The following is an 18306-nucleotide window of genomic DNA, read 5'->3' on the forward strand; positions in this document are numbered from 1 at the left end:
CACTTTCAAAGAATTGATATTGAAATGGTGAAGCCCTACAAGTACCTGGGTAATTAGCTCAAAAATAAACTGGACAGATAACTTGTACAAAAAGGCCCAAAGTCATTTCCATCTGCTGAAAAGACTAAGCTCTTTTGGAGTTTGCAAGACTCTGCTGCAGACATTTCATGACAATGTGGTGCTCCAGACTAGATGCAGTATTTTATGCAGTGGTCTCCCAGGAACAGCGAGCATGGAAAGGGACAGAAAAAGGCTAAACAGACGGGACAGTGGGGACAGCTCTGTGCCAGGCTGCTCCCTGGAGAACATAGAGGAGATGAGTTAGATGAGGATGTTGGCAAAGCTTATAGCCATCATGGTGAAGCCCTAACATCCACTCCATGCGGCTGTGGAGGCTTTAAGCAGCTCCTTCACCTGCAAATTCAGACTCCCACCCTGCAAAAAGCAGTGCTATCGAGGGTCATTTGCTCCATCAGCGAGGACACTATAACAAAAACATCACTGGCTTATGTTAAGATGAACTGGGCTCAAAACTTCTCTGCCTGTTCTGAAAAGAAATACCGTATTTAAACACTGAAATGTATTCTCTTTAGAACTAAGACAACCTACCATGTCTGACACAGCCCTGAAGCCTGACATATCGTGGTCTGCTGAGATAGCCCATGGTATTGAGGCAACAGTCTACTCCTGCACTTTCGAGATTTCCGCTGAACAGACATGGCTGAATCGTGACACACAAAATATAAAATAAAAAGTAAATAAAATCAAATAATGGCTATTGAGAACCTTGCAACCTGGCTGAGCGAAGTTCCTCTTGGTGTAAGCTGGTGAAAGTGGATGGTGGGTAGAGCGTGTGATGGGAAAATGTGACTAACTTAGGAAGTGCTCATGCGAAAAAAGTCAAAAAGACAAAAGAAAGGCACATTGATATTCTGTATGCTTGGAGCAGCTCAGTTAAGAACCAGGAAGTGACCAAATGGAGGCAGCTTTTCGCCGTGAGTGAAGAACAACGGTGAGGGTGCACAATAAGGCAAAACCTATGGCTTGGAGAATGACTTCACTTGCAAACACAATAACAAACTGATTTTTTTAAACTACACACAAAAAACTTCAGCCAAGGCACAATCCCATTTCAATCCATCTTGCATGCATTCAACAGTTTAAATAATAATAATAATAGTCGGACATAGGCCCTGTTGTCATCATCAACAACAAAAGCCTAATTGTCATCACACCCAGAAACTGCGTAGGACGAAATTGGTAGTGCTTCTCCATAAGGTGCGTTTTCTCGGCAAAAGACCTAAATAAGTGATAGTTTCGGACTCGTAATTTGGCATTCTGCCGTTATGGCAGTGGCGGGCTGTCAGGGCCTTCAAGGCCTTCTCTGCTGGCCTAAGTAATATCTGAATCATATTATATTTTGTCCATCAATACTTATTATTCCAAATGGTCTGTTAGCTTCCTTTCATTGCTTTTCCCCCTGGTTGCACTGCTTCCAGATGTGTGTTTTCATATTGAAGCATTTAACCAATCACATTTCAGCCATTATTTGTTGCCAAATCAGATCTGCCTCAAAGCTTTCACAATCAGTTCTTGCGGGCTCTGCTGCATTAAACTAGACTGTTGCTTTTAACCAATCAGATTTCGAGTTGGCAACCCCACAATGATTTTTCATAGGCGTTAGCATTTTGCTGGCTGGGACATGTCATTGCTTTCACAAACTATGATTGGCTAGTAGGCGGGCCAAAGCAGTACCCGAGGCAGCCGAGATCGCAAACTCCACCCACAATGGCCGACAGAAGCAAAAACAAATGGATTCAGTTTGCTCACAAAGCTATTTTCCAGACGGACTTTTCCAGAAAAAAATGGACATCATTAAGAAAGGGCGGTCAACTCCGAAGCTAGCAAGCCTGTTACAGCCGGGAAAATGGTGTGTGCGGCACTTTCAGCGCGCTAACTTAGCTCCACAAGCAAATAGTATATTGTTGTGTTGATTTAAAGCTATTTTCAAAACGGACTATGCCGGAAATATGACGGGACAGGCTCGACTTCCATCATTAGCTTCGATGGCGATAGGAAAGAAGGAAGAAAGAAAGGAGGATGGATATTGTGTAAAAAGGATATTCCTAAATAATATTTCAATTGCGGGCCAAGTTCTGATATCTGAAAAGCTCCAGTGTTTGTATTTAAGCTCCAGTGTTTGTATTTAATCACAAAATGCTGCTAGGAAGTGGATTTTACCCCAGTTTAATTTTTGGCGTTTCACCATTGACGTCCATCGCTGTCTTTTCCCGGGAAAAATCACCCCCCTGGCCTGGTTGTAATGTCTCAAAAGCTCCAGTATTTGTATTCAATCAATTAATGATGCTAGGAAGTGGATTTTACCTAATTTTAGTGCATTTTTTGTCATTTCACGTATGGACGTATCGACGTTCATCGCTGTCTTTTTACCGGGGAAATGATACTCCAGGCCCGGTTCAGATGTCTAAAAAGCTCCAGTATTTGTATTTAATCAATAAATGCTGTTTTCGGCTGGATTTTACCCCATTTTCGGGCAATGTTTGCCCGTACGCCATTGACGTTCATCGCTGTCTTTTCCCGGGAAAATCACCCCCTGGCTTGGTTTTAATGTCTGAAAAGCTCCAGTATTTGTATTCAATCATGAAATGCTGCTAGGAAGTGGATTTTACCCCATTTTTGTGCATTAATTTATTGATTATTTTTTATGTGTCGCAGCTGTAGCTGCAGTAGAGGTTTTATAGCCATAAAATAGTTTTTGAGGGTTGGATTGATACGTTGAAGGCGCTACCAGAAAATGCACCGCCCGCCACTGCGTTATGGATACATCGCATCACCCCCCGAGCGGATCACTTATCTCTCACTGTCTTTCACTTACCTTCAGTCAGCCAGTAGGAGGCAGATCACCACCCAAATATTGAACATTGAGCATAGTGTCTCTTTAAGATAAATATTTTAAAAAGTGATAGGTTCACCAATAGGCATTCCCAAATGCACGCACAAATAAAAGAGACAGCAGACTCATCTGTGGTTTTCTTGCAAGAGAGAATCAAACCGACCCATCTTAGTCCAAAGTTCATTCTGCCATTAGACGCATCTCTTTGCTGTTTATTAGCTTCAAGGGAGGGGTGTGAAAATAGGAGTGAGAAGTCAATAGAAGTTTTAGCTCAAAACAAATGAAGGTCCACCGGATCTTCTCAAGAGAGGGGTGTGAAAACAGTGTGAGAAGTCGATAGTCAAGGACCCGAGTTACAAATAGAAGGTTTAGTTTTCAAAACAGATGAAGGTCCACCGGATCTTCTCCATATTCCAGCTGTCCAAGAGGAGTGACCTTCCTGTTGTTTAGCTAATTCAGGAGCAAGCATTTACACGGTTGCAAGCAGATATACTCTTCTTTTCTAATGTTAATAAGCTAAGTGAAGCAAAGCATTCTTCATTGCAATCAAATAATAATATTGTAAGAATAATAACCCTAACAAAAAGTTTAGTGTTTGATAACCTTGGCGATAGTTGTCACAAAGTGTCAGGCATATCGAAGATTATCCAAGCCAAGATATTATTCTTGTAAAAAATAAATGATCTTTCTGTAAAATGTCTTGACTGATTATATATTCTTGAAAGGGTGAAAGGTGTGACAAACAACCATGCTTTCCCCTACATATTGCAGTACAAAGGACAGAAATTATGAAAATGTGGAAAGAGCTAAGGCTGAAATTCATACTTTTAATCAAGCTCTGTTATCTGTGATAGCGCATCGGCCTCACAGTTCTGGAGTCTTGGGTTCGATCCAGGTCGGTCCTCCTGTGTGGAGTTTTCATGTTCTCCCTGGGCTTGCGTGGGCTATCTCAGGGTACTCTAGTTTCCCCCCACATTCCAAAAGCATGCATGGCTGGCTGCTTGAACACTAAATTGCCCCTAAGTATGAGTGTGAGCATTAATTGTCTGTCTACTCATGCCCTGCGATTGGTTGGCCACCACTTAAGGGTGTCCCCTGCCTCGTGCCTGCAGTCAATTGGGACAGGCTCCAGCACGCCCTGCGACCCTTGTGAGGATAAGTGGTTCAGAAAATGAATCAATGAATGCTATATGTTGTTTGTTAAGCATTTCTATGCCAATCGTTGGAAAATCTTTTTTTTCTAGGCTGGAAAGAAAACATGTAGCGACACGTTTCTTCCTGCAAAGAGCTCTGTCTGGAGCAGAGGTGATCAATGCTCTCAGACCTTTTTACTTTGCCGTTCATCCTGACTTCTTTGGTCAATATCCCAGGGAGCGGGTAAGTCCTCAGTTAAGATACAACAAAAGTTTACATACACTTGTGAAGAACATAATGTCATGGCTCTCTTGAGTTTCCATTTATTTCTACAACTCAGATTTTTCTCTGATAGAGTGATTGGAACAGATACTTCTTTGTCACAAAAAGCATTCATGAAGTTTGGTTCTTTTCTGACTTTATTATGGGTTAACAGAAAAAGTGATCAAATCTGCTGGGTCAAAAATATACATACAGCAACACGAATTAGCAATTTTGGTGACTTAAAAAGTTGTGTCAGTGAAATGAGCTTCATAGCATGGCCTCTTAACTTGTGAGTGATTATGAGTGACCACAGCTGGTGACTTCTCTGAGGTCATTTAAATAGAGCTCATTGGATCCAAACACCCACAAACGCTACAATGGGAAAGTCAAAGGAGCTCAGCATGGATCTGAAAAAGCGAATCCTTGACTTGAACAAGTCAGGAAAGTCACTTGGAGCCATTTCAAAGCAGCTGCAGGCCCAAAGAGCAACAGAGCAAACAATTGTTTGTGCAGGATTTGAGTCCCTGGCAGCGCATTGTGTTACTGATAGTAGCCTTTGTTACTGTGGTCCCAGCTCTCTGTTGGTCATTCACTAGGTCCCCCCCTGTGGTTCTGGGATTTTTGCTCACCGTTGTTGTTATCATTTTGATGCCACGCGGTGAGATCTTGCATGGAGCCCCAGATCAAGGGAGATCATCAGTGGTCTTGTTTGTCTTCCATTTTCTAATAATTGCTCCCACAGTTGATTTCTTTACACCAAGCGTTTTACCTATTGCAGATTCAGTCTTCCCAGCCTGGTGCAGGTCTACAATTTTGTCTCTGGTGTCCTTCGACAACTCTTTGGTCTTGGCCATAGTGGAGTTTGGAGTGTGAGAGACTGAGGTTGTGGACAGGTGTCTTCTATACCGATAATGAGTTAAAACAGATGCTATTAATACGGGTAACGAGTGGAGACCTCGTTAGAAGAAGTCAGACCTCTTTGACAGCCAGAAATCTTGCTTGTTTGTAGGCGACCAAATACTTATTTTCCAGTCTAATTTTGAAATAAATTCTTTAAAAATCAAACAATGTGATTTTCTGTTTTTTTTTCTCCACATGCTGTCTCTCATGGTTGAGGTTTACCCATGTTGACAATTACAGGCCTCTCTAATCTTTACAAGTAGGAGAACTTGCACAATTGGTGGTTGACTAAATACTTATATGCACCACTGTATATATTTTCTTTCCTTCCAGTGCTTGTGGGGACTTTCTCCGGTTACTCCGGTCTCCTCTTACATCACAAAAACATGCACGTTAGTATGTTTGAACACTTAAATTGCTCCTAGATATGAGTGTGCGTGTGAATGGTTGTCCGTCTTCTCTAGCCCTGCGATTGACTGACAACCAATTTGGAGCCTGCTGTCCATATTTGGCAGGGATAGGTTCCAACACCTTGTGGGAAATAAGCGAAATGGAAAATGTCTGAATTTTCATAGAAATTCTTCAAAAATAATAGAATGTGATTTCCTGATTTTACATATACATATATTTTTAGTATTTTTTTATTTGTGTTTTATGGGTTTGATGTTTTGCAGCAAGTGAATGAAAATTCCTTGAAGAGATTGAATGGCTATTTGGAAAATCTCCAAAAGCCTGGCTCACGTTCAGTTCAGCCAATTAAACTCACTTTTTATGTGAGGGAGACGAAAGACAGCAGTGACCCACAGCAAGCTCTACTTACCTCAGCTACAGGTGTCATTCCGTAATAATACAAATCTATGTATGTGGCATGACTTTACAAGCTGTAAACATTCTTACTTAATTTAAGGGTTCCGTTCAGTGAGCTTTGCCTTGCATACAAAAGATGTCCTGAGCACAGTGAAAAATGTGTTGAAGTCCTGCAGTCTGCCCGTGGAGCACATGAAGGGACTCCAAGCCCTTGCTAAAGCTTCCCAAAGCTCAGCTGAAGCCTCCATTCCTTTCTACAGACCTATTAAGTGGGATAAGAGCTATTACACCTTCACTGGCTTCAGAGACCCTGAGGAAGAGGAGCTGCAGCAGGCCACCAGAGTCGAGCCTACGCTCAAGTTAGTAATACCCAACTGCTGCTGCTGCTTTACATAACAGGCTTAGATGGAACATCATTTGCACACTAATTCTTTTTAACTGATCCTTCTCAAATTCTACTTAATTGGTGCATAGTTTGCCCAAAATCAATGCTTCAAATGATCCAAGAAATATTAAAATAATCAAGTAAGCCTTTGTGAGTGCTCACATGCTTTTGCAACCTTTTTTCCCCTCCATGGTCAACATACACAGAGTGAGGTGGTAACTCTTTTTGCTGACTGCTGACTGTCAGTAATTTAACACAAACTTCAGGTCATCATTTCTTTGCCAGCATGTGGCTTCAGAAGAATGAGGCAGAGGCGACAAAGAAGCACAATGATAGTCTTCCCCGAAGAAAAGAGCTCAAACGATTGAAGGAGAAATTGTGCCTCAAATTTGACCTGGCTGACATCAGGTACATTTGTCATCACGTTTACAGATTCAGATGACTAAATCAATATGAAAATGTCACATCATCTATTATCATGGCCCAAATTAAAACGGTTAATGATATATTAGTAAGTGAAATATTCATTGAGATAAAACAAATCATGGTGGCCCAGTGGCCGAGTGGTTACTGTCACAGTTTTCAGGTCGGTCTTCACTGTGTGGAGTCTGCCCGGGCTTGTGTGGGTGTTCTCTGGGTACTCCAATTCCCACCCACATCCCACCCAATACACGCAGGGAGGGCTGGTTGAACACTCTAAATAGGTATTGAGTGTGAGAGTGAATAGTTGTCGGTCTCCTTGTGCCCTGTGATTGGGTGACAGACAGCTAGGATAGGAACAAAATGATACACTTTGATATGCAAATGACCGTTCCAAAATATGAAAACAAGATCCATGTTACGAAATCCCACAAAATTTCCTGTACTGTGATCCATCACCACTTCGTGGCTTTAGCACATCGCGTTTTTTATATTAAGTATTAAAAAAAAGTTCATTATGTCAAAATTCCCGCTTAAACTCGAAGGCGAAAGACTGGCACCGCTTCTTCTTCGGCGCTGAAATGGGTAGCCCTAAGCACAGAAGTGAAATTTCACATTCGCAGAAGAATGCGGTAGACAACCATTCACGCTCACACTCATACCTAGGTGCAATTTAGTGTCCAACTAGCCTACCATGGATGATTTTGGAATGTGGGAGGAAACCGGAGGAAACCCACGCTGGCCCGGGGAGAACATGCAAATTTCACACAGGTGGACTGACCTGGATTTGACCCTAAAACCCTAGAACTGTGAGGACGATGCCCTAGCCACTAGGCCGCCGGGGCGCCCGTCTATTAAAATATTAGTGCCAGTGCATGAACAATGGAAGTGAAAACCTTATATGTTGCTCCTTTAAGTGTGCCTCCCCATGTAACACGAGTTTTAATATGCAGGTGGCAGCGCAGTTGGGGAGTGGCGCACAGATGCGCTCAGCTTCAGAGTCTCAATCGATTGTCTATGCAGAATCCAGAAGCCATGCTCAACCTTCAAGGTAAAAACCCGTTTCCTGAGTTTGTGTATCAAATTATCAATTATTTGGGTAAACCATAAATCAACTTTCTCCATATCGAAAACGATTTTCCACTTGCTTTCAATAAATGCACATTAGCTGGTCTCCATGTATACACTAGGTCACACTGTCGTGTTTGCTGACCAATCAGGGATGAATGCCTCCGGGGATGTTATGTTGGGAACTACAGATGTTCATCATCAGTGGACCAAAGTAATCAATGTGCTCCCATTTTATTCAAAGCCATGCTGAAATCCCTTTCCTCACCTGCTTTGTTTGTGTTCCCCCCCAGCTGTTTGAGCAGCTTTCCAGCATTCGTGTCCTACACCAGCAGACCCAGTGGCTCAAGGAAAGGATCAGTCTCCTCTTGGGTGGGGTGGAGGTCATTCACACCGAGAGGCTGGGACCAGCTGAACCTATTACCGAGCTCTATAGCTCACTTTGCACCTTCCATAATAATCTCATATCGCAGAGGCTATGTCTACATCCCCGAAGCCTTGAGGGGCTCAGCCTGATATTGGAAAAGTACGTCATATTTTCTAGTATTAATAAAATATCATTTATTTGGGCACGCAATTAATTCCAATATTGCAGTATTGGCCAACATGATATATTGCAAAAAAATGGTTTTAATTTTCTAGTCTTGAACTGACAATTTTTTGGGACCTGATACTGATTCCAGGCTTTGCAGTATCACCCAACACCTAGAAAGACCCAATATGATCTTGGAAAAGTACATTGTCTACCTTTTCTTTAGTGTTATTCCAAAACCATTATTTTTCACCTGATACTGTTTCCAGAATGCATGATATTGGTAAAGTGGAAGGTCGATTTTTTTTTTATATATATATATATATTTTTTTTCTTCTTCTTCTTCGTGTTGATCTGACACCATTTTTTTGGCACCTGTTTCTGGCTTTGCAGCATCATCTGATACCTTGAGATACTCAACGTGATATTGGAAACATTCACGGTCTCTTTTTTTGTCGTGTTGTTGTTTAGATTAGATTAGATAACTTTATTCATCCCATATTTGGGAAATTCACTGTCCATTTCTTTTGATGTTGTTGTTGTTGTTGTTGTTTTGGGTCCTCCGGTACCGATCCTGTACCATCCGCATCCTTGTGGGACTCAGTCAAAATTCACCCTGTGAATGACATTTCATTTGTCATTACTTGCCGATACCAAAGCAAGTTTATTAGTTCTGTATCGGGCTCCCTTCCTATACCAGCCTTGATCTCTTTACAGCACAAATGTTCAGTTTGTCTTCATGATTAGTCTTTTGTGTTAATGACAGAGGCCGTTCCAGTCCCCGTCTCCATGAGATGGGGCAATACGTGATATCCACCAATTGTGATCCAGCTAGGCTACAGGCCTTCCTCCAGAGCCACGCATCCATTGCCAGAGAACGCACTCAGCATCAAAAACTGTGAGTCGCGTGCACCCAATCTCCACTAAAGTCCAAAATCCTCGTTAAGTTTTCTACCTTTCTTGTTTCCGAATTCTTTCTTTCCGTGTGTACAGACTGCAGGCAGAAGAGGATGCCGTGATTGAGTTGTGTCTCCACAGTCTGTCTCTTCAGAATCTTTCCAAGGAGCCCAGTGTCACCTGTAGCCAGATGATTCTGTGCTGTAAACGGTTGTTGGACCAGCGTTCACCCCTCATGTTGGGCCTCCATATTTGTGTTTCCCATTTCTACTCCCTTATGCAGGATGGAGACCTTTGTATCCCCTGGGACTGGAAAAGTTAAACTGAAGAGCTTCAGTCAATCCACGTGGTACTGTTCACATTTCAATATTGGCTTGGTAACAAATATTTTGTAGCAATTTTGTTAATGGGAAGCAACATCTGTTAGTTTTCAACCAGTATTTGTGAAGAAATAATTGTGTTAGTATTAAATGGTCAGTCAGTTGACAATGACATGAATGGTTAACCAATACTGATATTTGATAAATGATGAATCATTGAATTGGAAGCACTTTATTGTATCCTAACGGAAGCCAAATAGACGAACCATGATAGTGTTTTAATTGTGATGATTGAAAACTACTTGAGTAGTGCAGAAATGTGATGACTTGAATAGTAGAGTAATAATGGTTATGTTCAGTTAACATTTGTCAAGTTAATGTCAATTCTGCATAACCGATTCAGTTCTGTAGCGCTCACTCCTTTACAATTTATGTTAGACCCATACGATAAAGCTGGGGTGGCCAAGTCCGGTCCTCGAGAGCCACTATCCAGTCTGTTTTCCATATCTTCCTCCTCTACAACACCTGAATCAAATGATCAACTCATCAGCAAGCTGTCCAGAAGCTTCATACCGATCCCGATTATTGGATTCAGGTGTGTTGGTGGAGGGAGATGGAATATCTGGTTAAGGGCTCTCGAGTACCGGACTTGGCCACCGCTGAGATAAAGCAACCCCACAATATTTGGAGGGACTCTGAAATGCCCCCAAATTTCCAGGAAGTCACCCAAATTTAATAGGAAATCACCCATAAGACTACCCAAGATGAACTCATGACCTACAATTGATGACAGACATCCACTTCATTTAAACAAGGAGGACTGGCTGTGAATATTCATCTTTGAGTGAATGGTGGAATGTTGAAAATTTTAAACGGTCATTCATTGCCCCTCCCAGTTAATTTGGCTTGGACATCTAGCGCTGTCAATGGCAGCCAAAATGTAACCCAGCTGACTCCGGGCCAGAGGCGGTAGCCAGCCGATCGCAGGGCACAAGGAGACGGACAACCATGCACACTCCGTGACCGGACGTTTGGTCGACGGACACTTGGTCCCCGGACTTTTGGTCAAACGGACGTTTGGTCGACGGACGTTTCGTCGAACGGACGTTTCGGCGAACGGACGTTTCGGCGAACGGACGTTTCGGCGAACGGACGTTTCGGCGAACGGACGTTACGTCGAACGGACGTTTCGGCGAACGGACGTTTCGGCGAACGGACGTTTCGGCGAACGGACGTTTCGGCGAACGGACGTTTCGGCGAACGGACGTTTCGGCGAACGGACGTTTCGGCGAACGGACGTTTCGGCGAACGGACGTTTCGGCGAACGGACGTTTCGGCGAACGGACGTTTCGGCGAACGGACGTTTCGGCGAACGGACGTTTCGGCGAACGGACGTTTCGGCGAACGGACGTTTGATCGACGGATTCGCCGCCGGACATTTCGGCGAACAGACAATTCTTCGCTGGATTCGCTCGCTCTCAAAATTATAATCATGAGAAAGAGAGAGAGACAGAGAGTTTACTGTTGAAAGCGATCAACCAGGTAATCTCTCGCTCTCAAAATTATAATCACGAGAGAGAGAGTGAGTTTCTAATTGCATTGACAATGTAAGAGCATTAATATCTAATATCAAAATTATCAATAAGTTGCATATTATTGGCGTGTGTGTACATATTATTCGTCGCCGGATTCGCTCACTCGCTCCCGGATTCGCTCGTATTGGCATGTGTGTACAGGTTTTTCAAGCTACGGCCCGCGGGCCATATACGGCCCGTTAGGCTTTTTAATCCGGCCCGCCGACGTTCAGATTATAAATCAATGACCTCATTCATTTCCCTTTGCCCTGCAATACCCTCGTTTCCCTGATAGATGACGCACTAGTCTAGACTAGTCTTTTTTCTTACATTTCAATCCCCAGGTTTGATAAATTACATTGCGTGTCCAAATGCTGTCAAATTTTAGTATCCATTCTGGCCCGCAAGTCAAAAAGTTTGCCCACCCCTGGTATATAGACAAACTTGCCTCTTTTATACTATTATTGTCCCAAATTAAACACATTATCAATAAGCTGCCATTAACGGTGGTAGACGTCCGATTCATGTTGACTGAGGTGCAGATGCTATTTATGTTATTAGAGCTCCATCAAGTGGATATATAACGCAACAGTCAACATGAATCGGAGGTCTACCGCCGTCAATGGCAGCCGGACATCCGGGTGCCACTGGGCCGCCGCTCATTGTTCTTCAGTCCAATTATTGTATTCTAACACCCGCGTCTCCACGGGAGGAAAGAGGAGTCCGTGATAGCTCAATTGTCTTTGTTGAACAGCTGCTAAGAGCAAACACAAAGAAGGCAAACAATAATTTCCTGGAGCTGCGTCCACACCATGCTTATGTAACATGCTAAAGTGTTTAATTTATTGACGATCGCATGTTGGGGATGTACAACTAGTTTGGATTGGATGTATATCGGTATTCGATTATTCATGCCTTGATCCACATAGCAAGTGTGACATGTTAAAGTGTATATCGGTATTCGATTATTGATGCCTTATGCAAATAGCTTGACCAACATGGGAGATTTTCTTCATACCAGTAAAGTTGGATTGAAGAAGCAACAACGAATCACTATTGTGATTATTTCTCCCTGTGTTTCAAGGTATGCTGTTGTTGTAGAGGCCGGTTGAGTTTGTGGTTTGCAATATATACACTGTTTAGCGTGTGAGAGAGAAGATAATGTTTAGTAATGTTTATTTACTTTTGAATGTGTGGGTCCCGGGTCATGCACATGTATGTATGTAACATTCAGTACGCTACCTTCAGCCGCCATTACTGTTACCATTATTAGTAGTGTCAATGACGGTCATAGCAAGGAATGTATGTTATTGATATTGCATTCTTTACCCTGTTGAATAGTTGAGAAGGACTTCTCGAAGTTGTAAAAAGAAAAGATAAAACAAGTTATGACCATTTATTGAACGGGTGTAATTGTACATTATGTTTCTGTTTCTAACGTGTTGCTAATATATATATATATAAATAGGTGTAATTGTATATTATGGGTTTTTGTGTTGATAAAGATACCAGTAAAGTTGGATTGAAGAAGCGAGCGAGAGAGAGAGCAAGAGAATGTATATGTATGTATATAGATATATTTATACACGTATATATATTTCAGCAACATGCTTATTTATTTATATATTTATTCATGTATTTATTTATTAACCCACTAATTACCTTTCTATTTATGTCTAAAATGCCTTTCCTATTTCTGCATCCGCACCCCCTTGGTACTCGGATGATTCTCCTAAAGACGTTTCGCCGACGGACGTCTGACAGATGGACAGGTCGCCGAATGAACGTTCGGCCGAATGAACGTTCGGCTGAACAGAGGTTTCGCCGAAACAGGATTCACGCGCTCGCCCCGCCCCCGGATCGTGTGTGTACAAGTTTTTCAACCTCGGCCCGTGGGGCATATACGGCCCGTTAGGATTTTTAATCCGGCCCGCCGCCGCCGGCGTTGTCCAAATTATAGTAAACATCAATGATTCATTTCCCTTTGCCGCTCATCACTCTCAATTTATTAGTCTACCGTCAATGGCAGCCCGGGAATAAGCACTCTTGGGCGGGCAGATGTAGCAGAACCGAGCCGTGAAATGACAGCAATCGGGTCAAATCCATCCTAAAACAGCATTTAATGATTAAATACAAATACTGGAGCTCTTCGGACATTAGAACCGAGCCCAGGGAAGTGAATTCCTCGGTAAAATGTTGCGATGATGTCGCGATAAGGCAAAAAAACGTCTATATACGTCCATTCGCCAAACGGCTCAAAATGCTCTCAAATTCGGTAACCCTAACCCGAAAACAGCGTTTAATGATTAAATACAAATACTGGAGCTCTTTGGACATTAGCACGTCTTAAGGCGAATCATCCGGTCACGACCCCCTTGCTACTGTGACAACGAAATTTCCCGAATACGGGATGAATAAAGTTATCCAATCCAATCCAACCTCTTCGCCTTGGATATTGCACAAGGTTTAAATTTAGTGTAACGTAAGATTAAAACTTTTTAATTGAAGTAACCTCTTCGCCTTGGATATTGCACAAGAAGGTTTAAATTTAGTGTAACGTAAGATTAAAACTCTTTAATTGTGTGAGTATAGGAATATAAGAACTTCCAGCTTCTCCATTCGTATTGGCGAGCCAGCCCAGTCATGCGGACACTAATGTTTTTCGATTATTTCGTGCTTAATATCGATTGTCATCATATGCCTTTTCTTCGCACCATTGCATCATCTTCATTGCACCAGCTTGCTTTGGACCCATTGTGTTTCCCTTAATTCTGCACGGACTAATGGGAAAAAAATGGAAAAAAATACAATGCTCTGCCCAGTGTGCGTAGAGATCCTTGTACGAGGGAGATGCGGCCTGGCCAACTGGCTGTCTCAAATGGTCGTATCTCAAGGTAAATATTTGCTCGGAATTTTACCCGTATCTCAAATTGCTCGTCTGTCAGGGTAACCAGCCACAGCACATGGCCTCCTCGAGAGCGCATCAGCACTAGCATGCTTAGGCCAGCCCGGTGAACCAGGCTGAAATTGAATGCCTGACGCTCCTCTAGCCAACGTACGACTTGACCTTCAGGTTCTCGCAAGAACTTCAGCCACTGCAGTGCAGCATGGTCCGACCTAATGGTAAAAGGCACGCCACACAGGTAATATCGGAAGTGTTTAACTGCCAGGACCACCACCAACAGTTCACACTTTGTCACACAATAACGCCTCATTCTTATTGAGGATGCGGCTGAAATAGGCCACCACCCTTTCACTGCGAAAGCACAACCTACATTGTTCACATCCGTGTCCAGCATGACAGGACAGGATTGGTGAGCACCATCTTGAGGTTGACAAATGCCTCCTGACAATCTATTGTCCATGTGAGGGGTTGATTGTTCTACAGGAACTGAAACAAGGGCACCCCAAAGCAGGATGATCCCTCAACAAACGTCCGATAATACAATGACAGTCCCAATAAACTTTTGAGCTGTATCTGTATTTTTTTGGAACCAGCCAGTCCTTTATTGCAAGTAATCCAACATGCTGTATCTTATGCCCCAAGAATTCCACATCTCGCTGCAGGAAATTGAATTTCTCGGGGTGATGTTTCAATCCAGCTGCTGCAATCCTTCCCAACACCAGTCTCTGGGAACCCGATGCAGTCTGGAAGGACTTCCTGTGGACAAAGCGTTCAAAGGTTCCTGGCACGTTACAACGCCCAAAACTCATGACCTTGAACTTCCAGTGTCCTTTTGTGGTGCAGAATGCAATCTTTGGTCTTAACCAAAGTGAGGGGAACCTGCCAGTATTCACTGCGCAAGTCGAGCAATGAGACGCAAGCAGATCCCAATACTAACTTTGTTGCATCCACCCACAGAAGAGGATAGCACTCCTTCCGCGTCACCTTATTCAGCAGCCTGTAGTTCACAGAACCGTGGCCTGAGCCCGTTTTTTTCTAGAGACCATGACCACGCCAGAGGCCCAGGGGCTGCCAGAGGGCTCTATGATCCCTGCCTCAAGCAAGGCATGGACCTCCCTGTCCGCGGCTTCGTGCAGTGCAGTTAACTGAATGTCGCCCTTAACCGAAAATAGAGCTCACCCAGGGGTCTGGATGGCTGGGAGCCTCGGCGTCGTGGAGTTGATAGTGGAATTTCCCAAAAATATTTCAAACTGCAAGCTCCGGACGACGTTACTGCGGAGGCCATCGCCCTTGTCCGAAAAGAGCTTTCTGGGCGGGTATGACGGCTGGATGGCAAGAAGGAGCGAAGTGGAAGTTTAATTTCCCCCAAAACAATGAGGGCAGTAAAGATGAAGAACCTGGCCTTAGTACTTTGAGAAAACGCAAGACATTTTCAATATGGCATGCAGTTTGCGATAACAGGTCCCGGAGATTGATGACATGGCCATTGAATATGGCAATTGTCTTGACAGTGTCATGTCCTGGTACAAAAGCATATTTGTACAAAAAGAAAAAGCAGTCTCAACTCCCCATCACCAAGTTCCTTGCCTTTGCCGAAAACCTCTCGCAAAAGCTCCCACTGCCCCTAGCGCGCCTCCTGAAGATTCTATCGATGAGCCATGCCTCTTGAATATGACAGAGGACTTGTATTTAACATCCCAATATCCTTTTAATTTTTTTTATTTAAATCAAGAATAGCTATTTTTTACTGAGTACAGTACTTAAAGTATTTACATTTTTTTAAATATATAGATATAAATACACTTCTTGACAATTGTATCTTTTGTATAGGTGCAAAAAATATTTAGTATTGTAATAATAGGGGTGATCCTACATTTTTTTGTATTATCGCGGTCATGTCTGGTCTAAATTATTTGCAAAATTCAAAGGTTTAATGTTCTTCAGTATACAGCAAATTGTTATGCATATTTTGATCTGTTTAATGACATTTTAACTAATATAAATATGTAAACATGATCAATAATTCAAGCCAGGCATTAATTTAAAAATACCTTTATTTTGTAGTTGTAGTTTGCTGTTTATTATACTCGTCATAATGAATGGTGTGTCTAAAATATTGGTTACCTTAATTTGATACAGATTAAACAAATTAGTAACAGGAACACAGATGCTTAACACACAAAACTACAGAGCACACATTCTTTCATAAAGATAGGACGTTAAACAGCTGGACGTTGGACTTGTGAGAATGAGGAGGGAGGCTGGATCGGGTGAATGGCTTTCTTTCGGGAATCCAGCGACACCCTCTGGACAACAGTGGGTAAGAGTTGGTTGCGTTTGATGATCTGCAGGGCCAGCTGAGTATTCCCTAAATACATGGACACATTTGATCAGTTTTTCGGTCTTCATTAGACATGGATATGTACGATTGGGTCTCATCCTAAACACAACTTTACCTGGGCTTTTAAATGTTCTCAATTTATTACTCAATGCCAACATATGCTGTAAAGAATTCTCACTCAAGACCTTTATTTAAAAACACATTCAATTTCATGCAGTTAATCAATGTATGGCAATACAAATAAATACCAGTATAGAATAAAGACTTAATAGAAAAAAAACTGAATAATTAAGTGCAGTGCAATTTGTTTTCAGAACAAGCAGAGGTTTGAGTCCAGTTTATCTTAACATGAGCCATGAGTCATCATTAACTTAATTTGACTAACTAACACTGCAGAGTAAAGATGTTCTGATTCAATATTCAGTATATGTGTAAATAGAATATAATGGTACCAGCAGGGCTCACCTTGATACAAAGAGTGTTAATTTTGGTGAAAGATGTTTTCAATAATGCTGCTGTATGTGCAGAGGTATTGAAGAGCCGTTTAAAAAGAAAAAGAAATGCCTTCAATATACAGTCGTACCTCTACTTTCAAAATTAATTGGTTTCAGAACTTTTTTTCGTAACTTGAACATTTCGTAAGTAGGTGTACTTTATATGTAAATTCTCTAATTCGTTCCATGGTCCGCACACAACTACCAACTAAACCCTTTAAAATTGGTCAGTGTCCCAATTTTGTATGAAAGATGTGAGGAAACACACAAAAATGAGAGAAAATTCTAAGGAAAAGATTTATTAATGTCTTAAAATAAATAAAGCATATGAAAATGTGCCCTGCACCGCTGAAATAGTTCCCTCCACGGCCGTTATTATGGGAGTCGTAATACCAGTGTTTGTCCACCAGATTTCATATTTTCATATCCTGAGTCACTCATTTGCATATAAAAAAAAATTGTAACCTGAAAATGTTGTACCTAAAGGCATTCATAAGTAGAGTTATGAGTCCAATGTTCCCTCTAAGCTGCGCGCGTGCACAATTGCGCACTACTCTCGTCTTCTCTGCGCACAGCAAATCATATGGAGCGCACAAAATAAAATCCCAATTTTTTTTTGCTGTGAGGCCGACCCGCGAACCACTCATCCTCCGGGCCGCCCATTCATAGATATTAATCATTAGATTTTATTATTACTAAATCATTTATGTGTAGTAGACATACACCTGCTTATGGCAAGTGTGATACTGGTGTGTGCCCATAGCGAGCAATGATGATGTTGCTCACACCGGTACTCAGTGTGCTCAGGGAGGTTATCTTTCTGCCCAGACAAACAAAAAATTAGAGGGAACATTGGGTATGACTGTATGTTTTTAGAAGAGCCAAACATTTAAAACCCACCTAACTCTGGCAGTTTCTCTTATTGGTTCCTTTGACATCGTGCCCTATGTTAACCTCTTCTGGCACATGCCTTGAACATTAAAATCTGCAGGCTCGAGGAATTCGGAGGACGTGTTGTGGGAACGCCGCCGAGGTTCAGTCAATCGTCTTTGCTCTCAGTGTGCCTCAGGTTCATTTATAAGTACAAAGTATACATGATCGGGAGCAATGTTCCCTCTAATTTTTCGTTGGTCTGAGCAGAAAGTCAACCTCCCTGAGCGCACTGAGTACCAGTGTGAGCGACATCATCGGTACTCGGATGATTCGCCTAAAGACGTTTCGCCGACGGACGTTTGATAGACGGGCAGGTCGCCGAATGGACGTTCCGCCGAACGTTTATTCGGCCGAACGGAGGTTTCGCCGAAACGGGATTCGCGCGCTCGCCCCGCCCCCGGATCGTGTGTGTACAAGT

The 18306-nt window shown here is 42.5% G+C and overlaps 2 protein-coding genes across 19 annotated transcripts in view; one reads left to right on the forward strand and one right to left on the reverse strand.

Moving 5' to 3' along the window:
* Window positions 1–13192, forward strand: part of tcaim (T cell activation inhibitor, mitochondrial) — an 18723-nt gene extending 5531 nt beyond the window's left edge. For 3 of the 7 annotated variants that reach the window (XM_077598785.1, XM_077598786.1, XM_077598787.1), the window contains 9 exons: window positions 4159–4291; window positions 5887–6043; window positions 6120–6378; window positions 6690–6812; window positions 7778–7875; window positions 8015–8106; window positions 8186–8418; window positions 9191–9322; window positions 9418–13192. In XM_077598785.1, coding sequence (XP_077454911.1) covers window positions 4159–4291; window positions 5887–6043; window positions 6120–6378; window positions 6690–6812; window positions 7778–7875; window positions 8015–8106; window positions 8186–8418; window positions 9191–9322; window positions 9418–9643 — 1453 coding nt within the window. In that variant the 3' untranslated portion in view covers window positions 9644–13192. Of the gene's footprint in view, window positions 1–4158; window positions 4292–4311; window positions 5605–5886; window positions 6044–6119; window positions 6379–6670; window positions 6813–7777; window positions 7876–8014; window positions 8107–8185; window positions 8419–9190; window positions 9323–9417 lie in introns of those variants that run through there. The other 4 variants (XM_077598789.1, XM_077598790.1, XM_077598791.1 and 1 more) reach the window with 4 other exon arrangements.
* Window positions 13193–16156: 2964 nt separating this feature from the next.
* cnot10 (CCR4-NOT transcription complex, subunit 10) overlaps window positions 16157–18306 on the reverse strand; it is a 49154-nt gene continuing 47004 nt past the window's right edge. For all 12 annotated transcript variants that reach the window (XM_077598203.1, XM_077598204.1, XM_077598202.1 and 9 more), the window contains one exon: window positions 16157–16488. In XM_077598203.1, the coding sequence (XP_077454329.1) occupies window positions 16340–16488 (149 nt within the window). In that variant the 3' untranslated portion in view covers window positions 16157–16339. The remainder of the gene's footprint in view (window positions 16489–18306) is intronic.

The sequence above is a fragment of the Stigmatopora argus genome, chromosome 4, assembly GCF_051989625.1.
Source record: "Stigmatopora argus isolate UIUO_Sarg chromosome 4, RoL_Sarg_1.0, whole genome shotgun sequence".
Taxonomy (NCBI): Eukaryota; Metazoa; Chordata; class Actinopteri; order Syngnathiformes; family Syngnathidae; genus Stigmatopora; species Stigmatopora argus.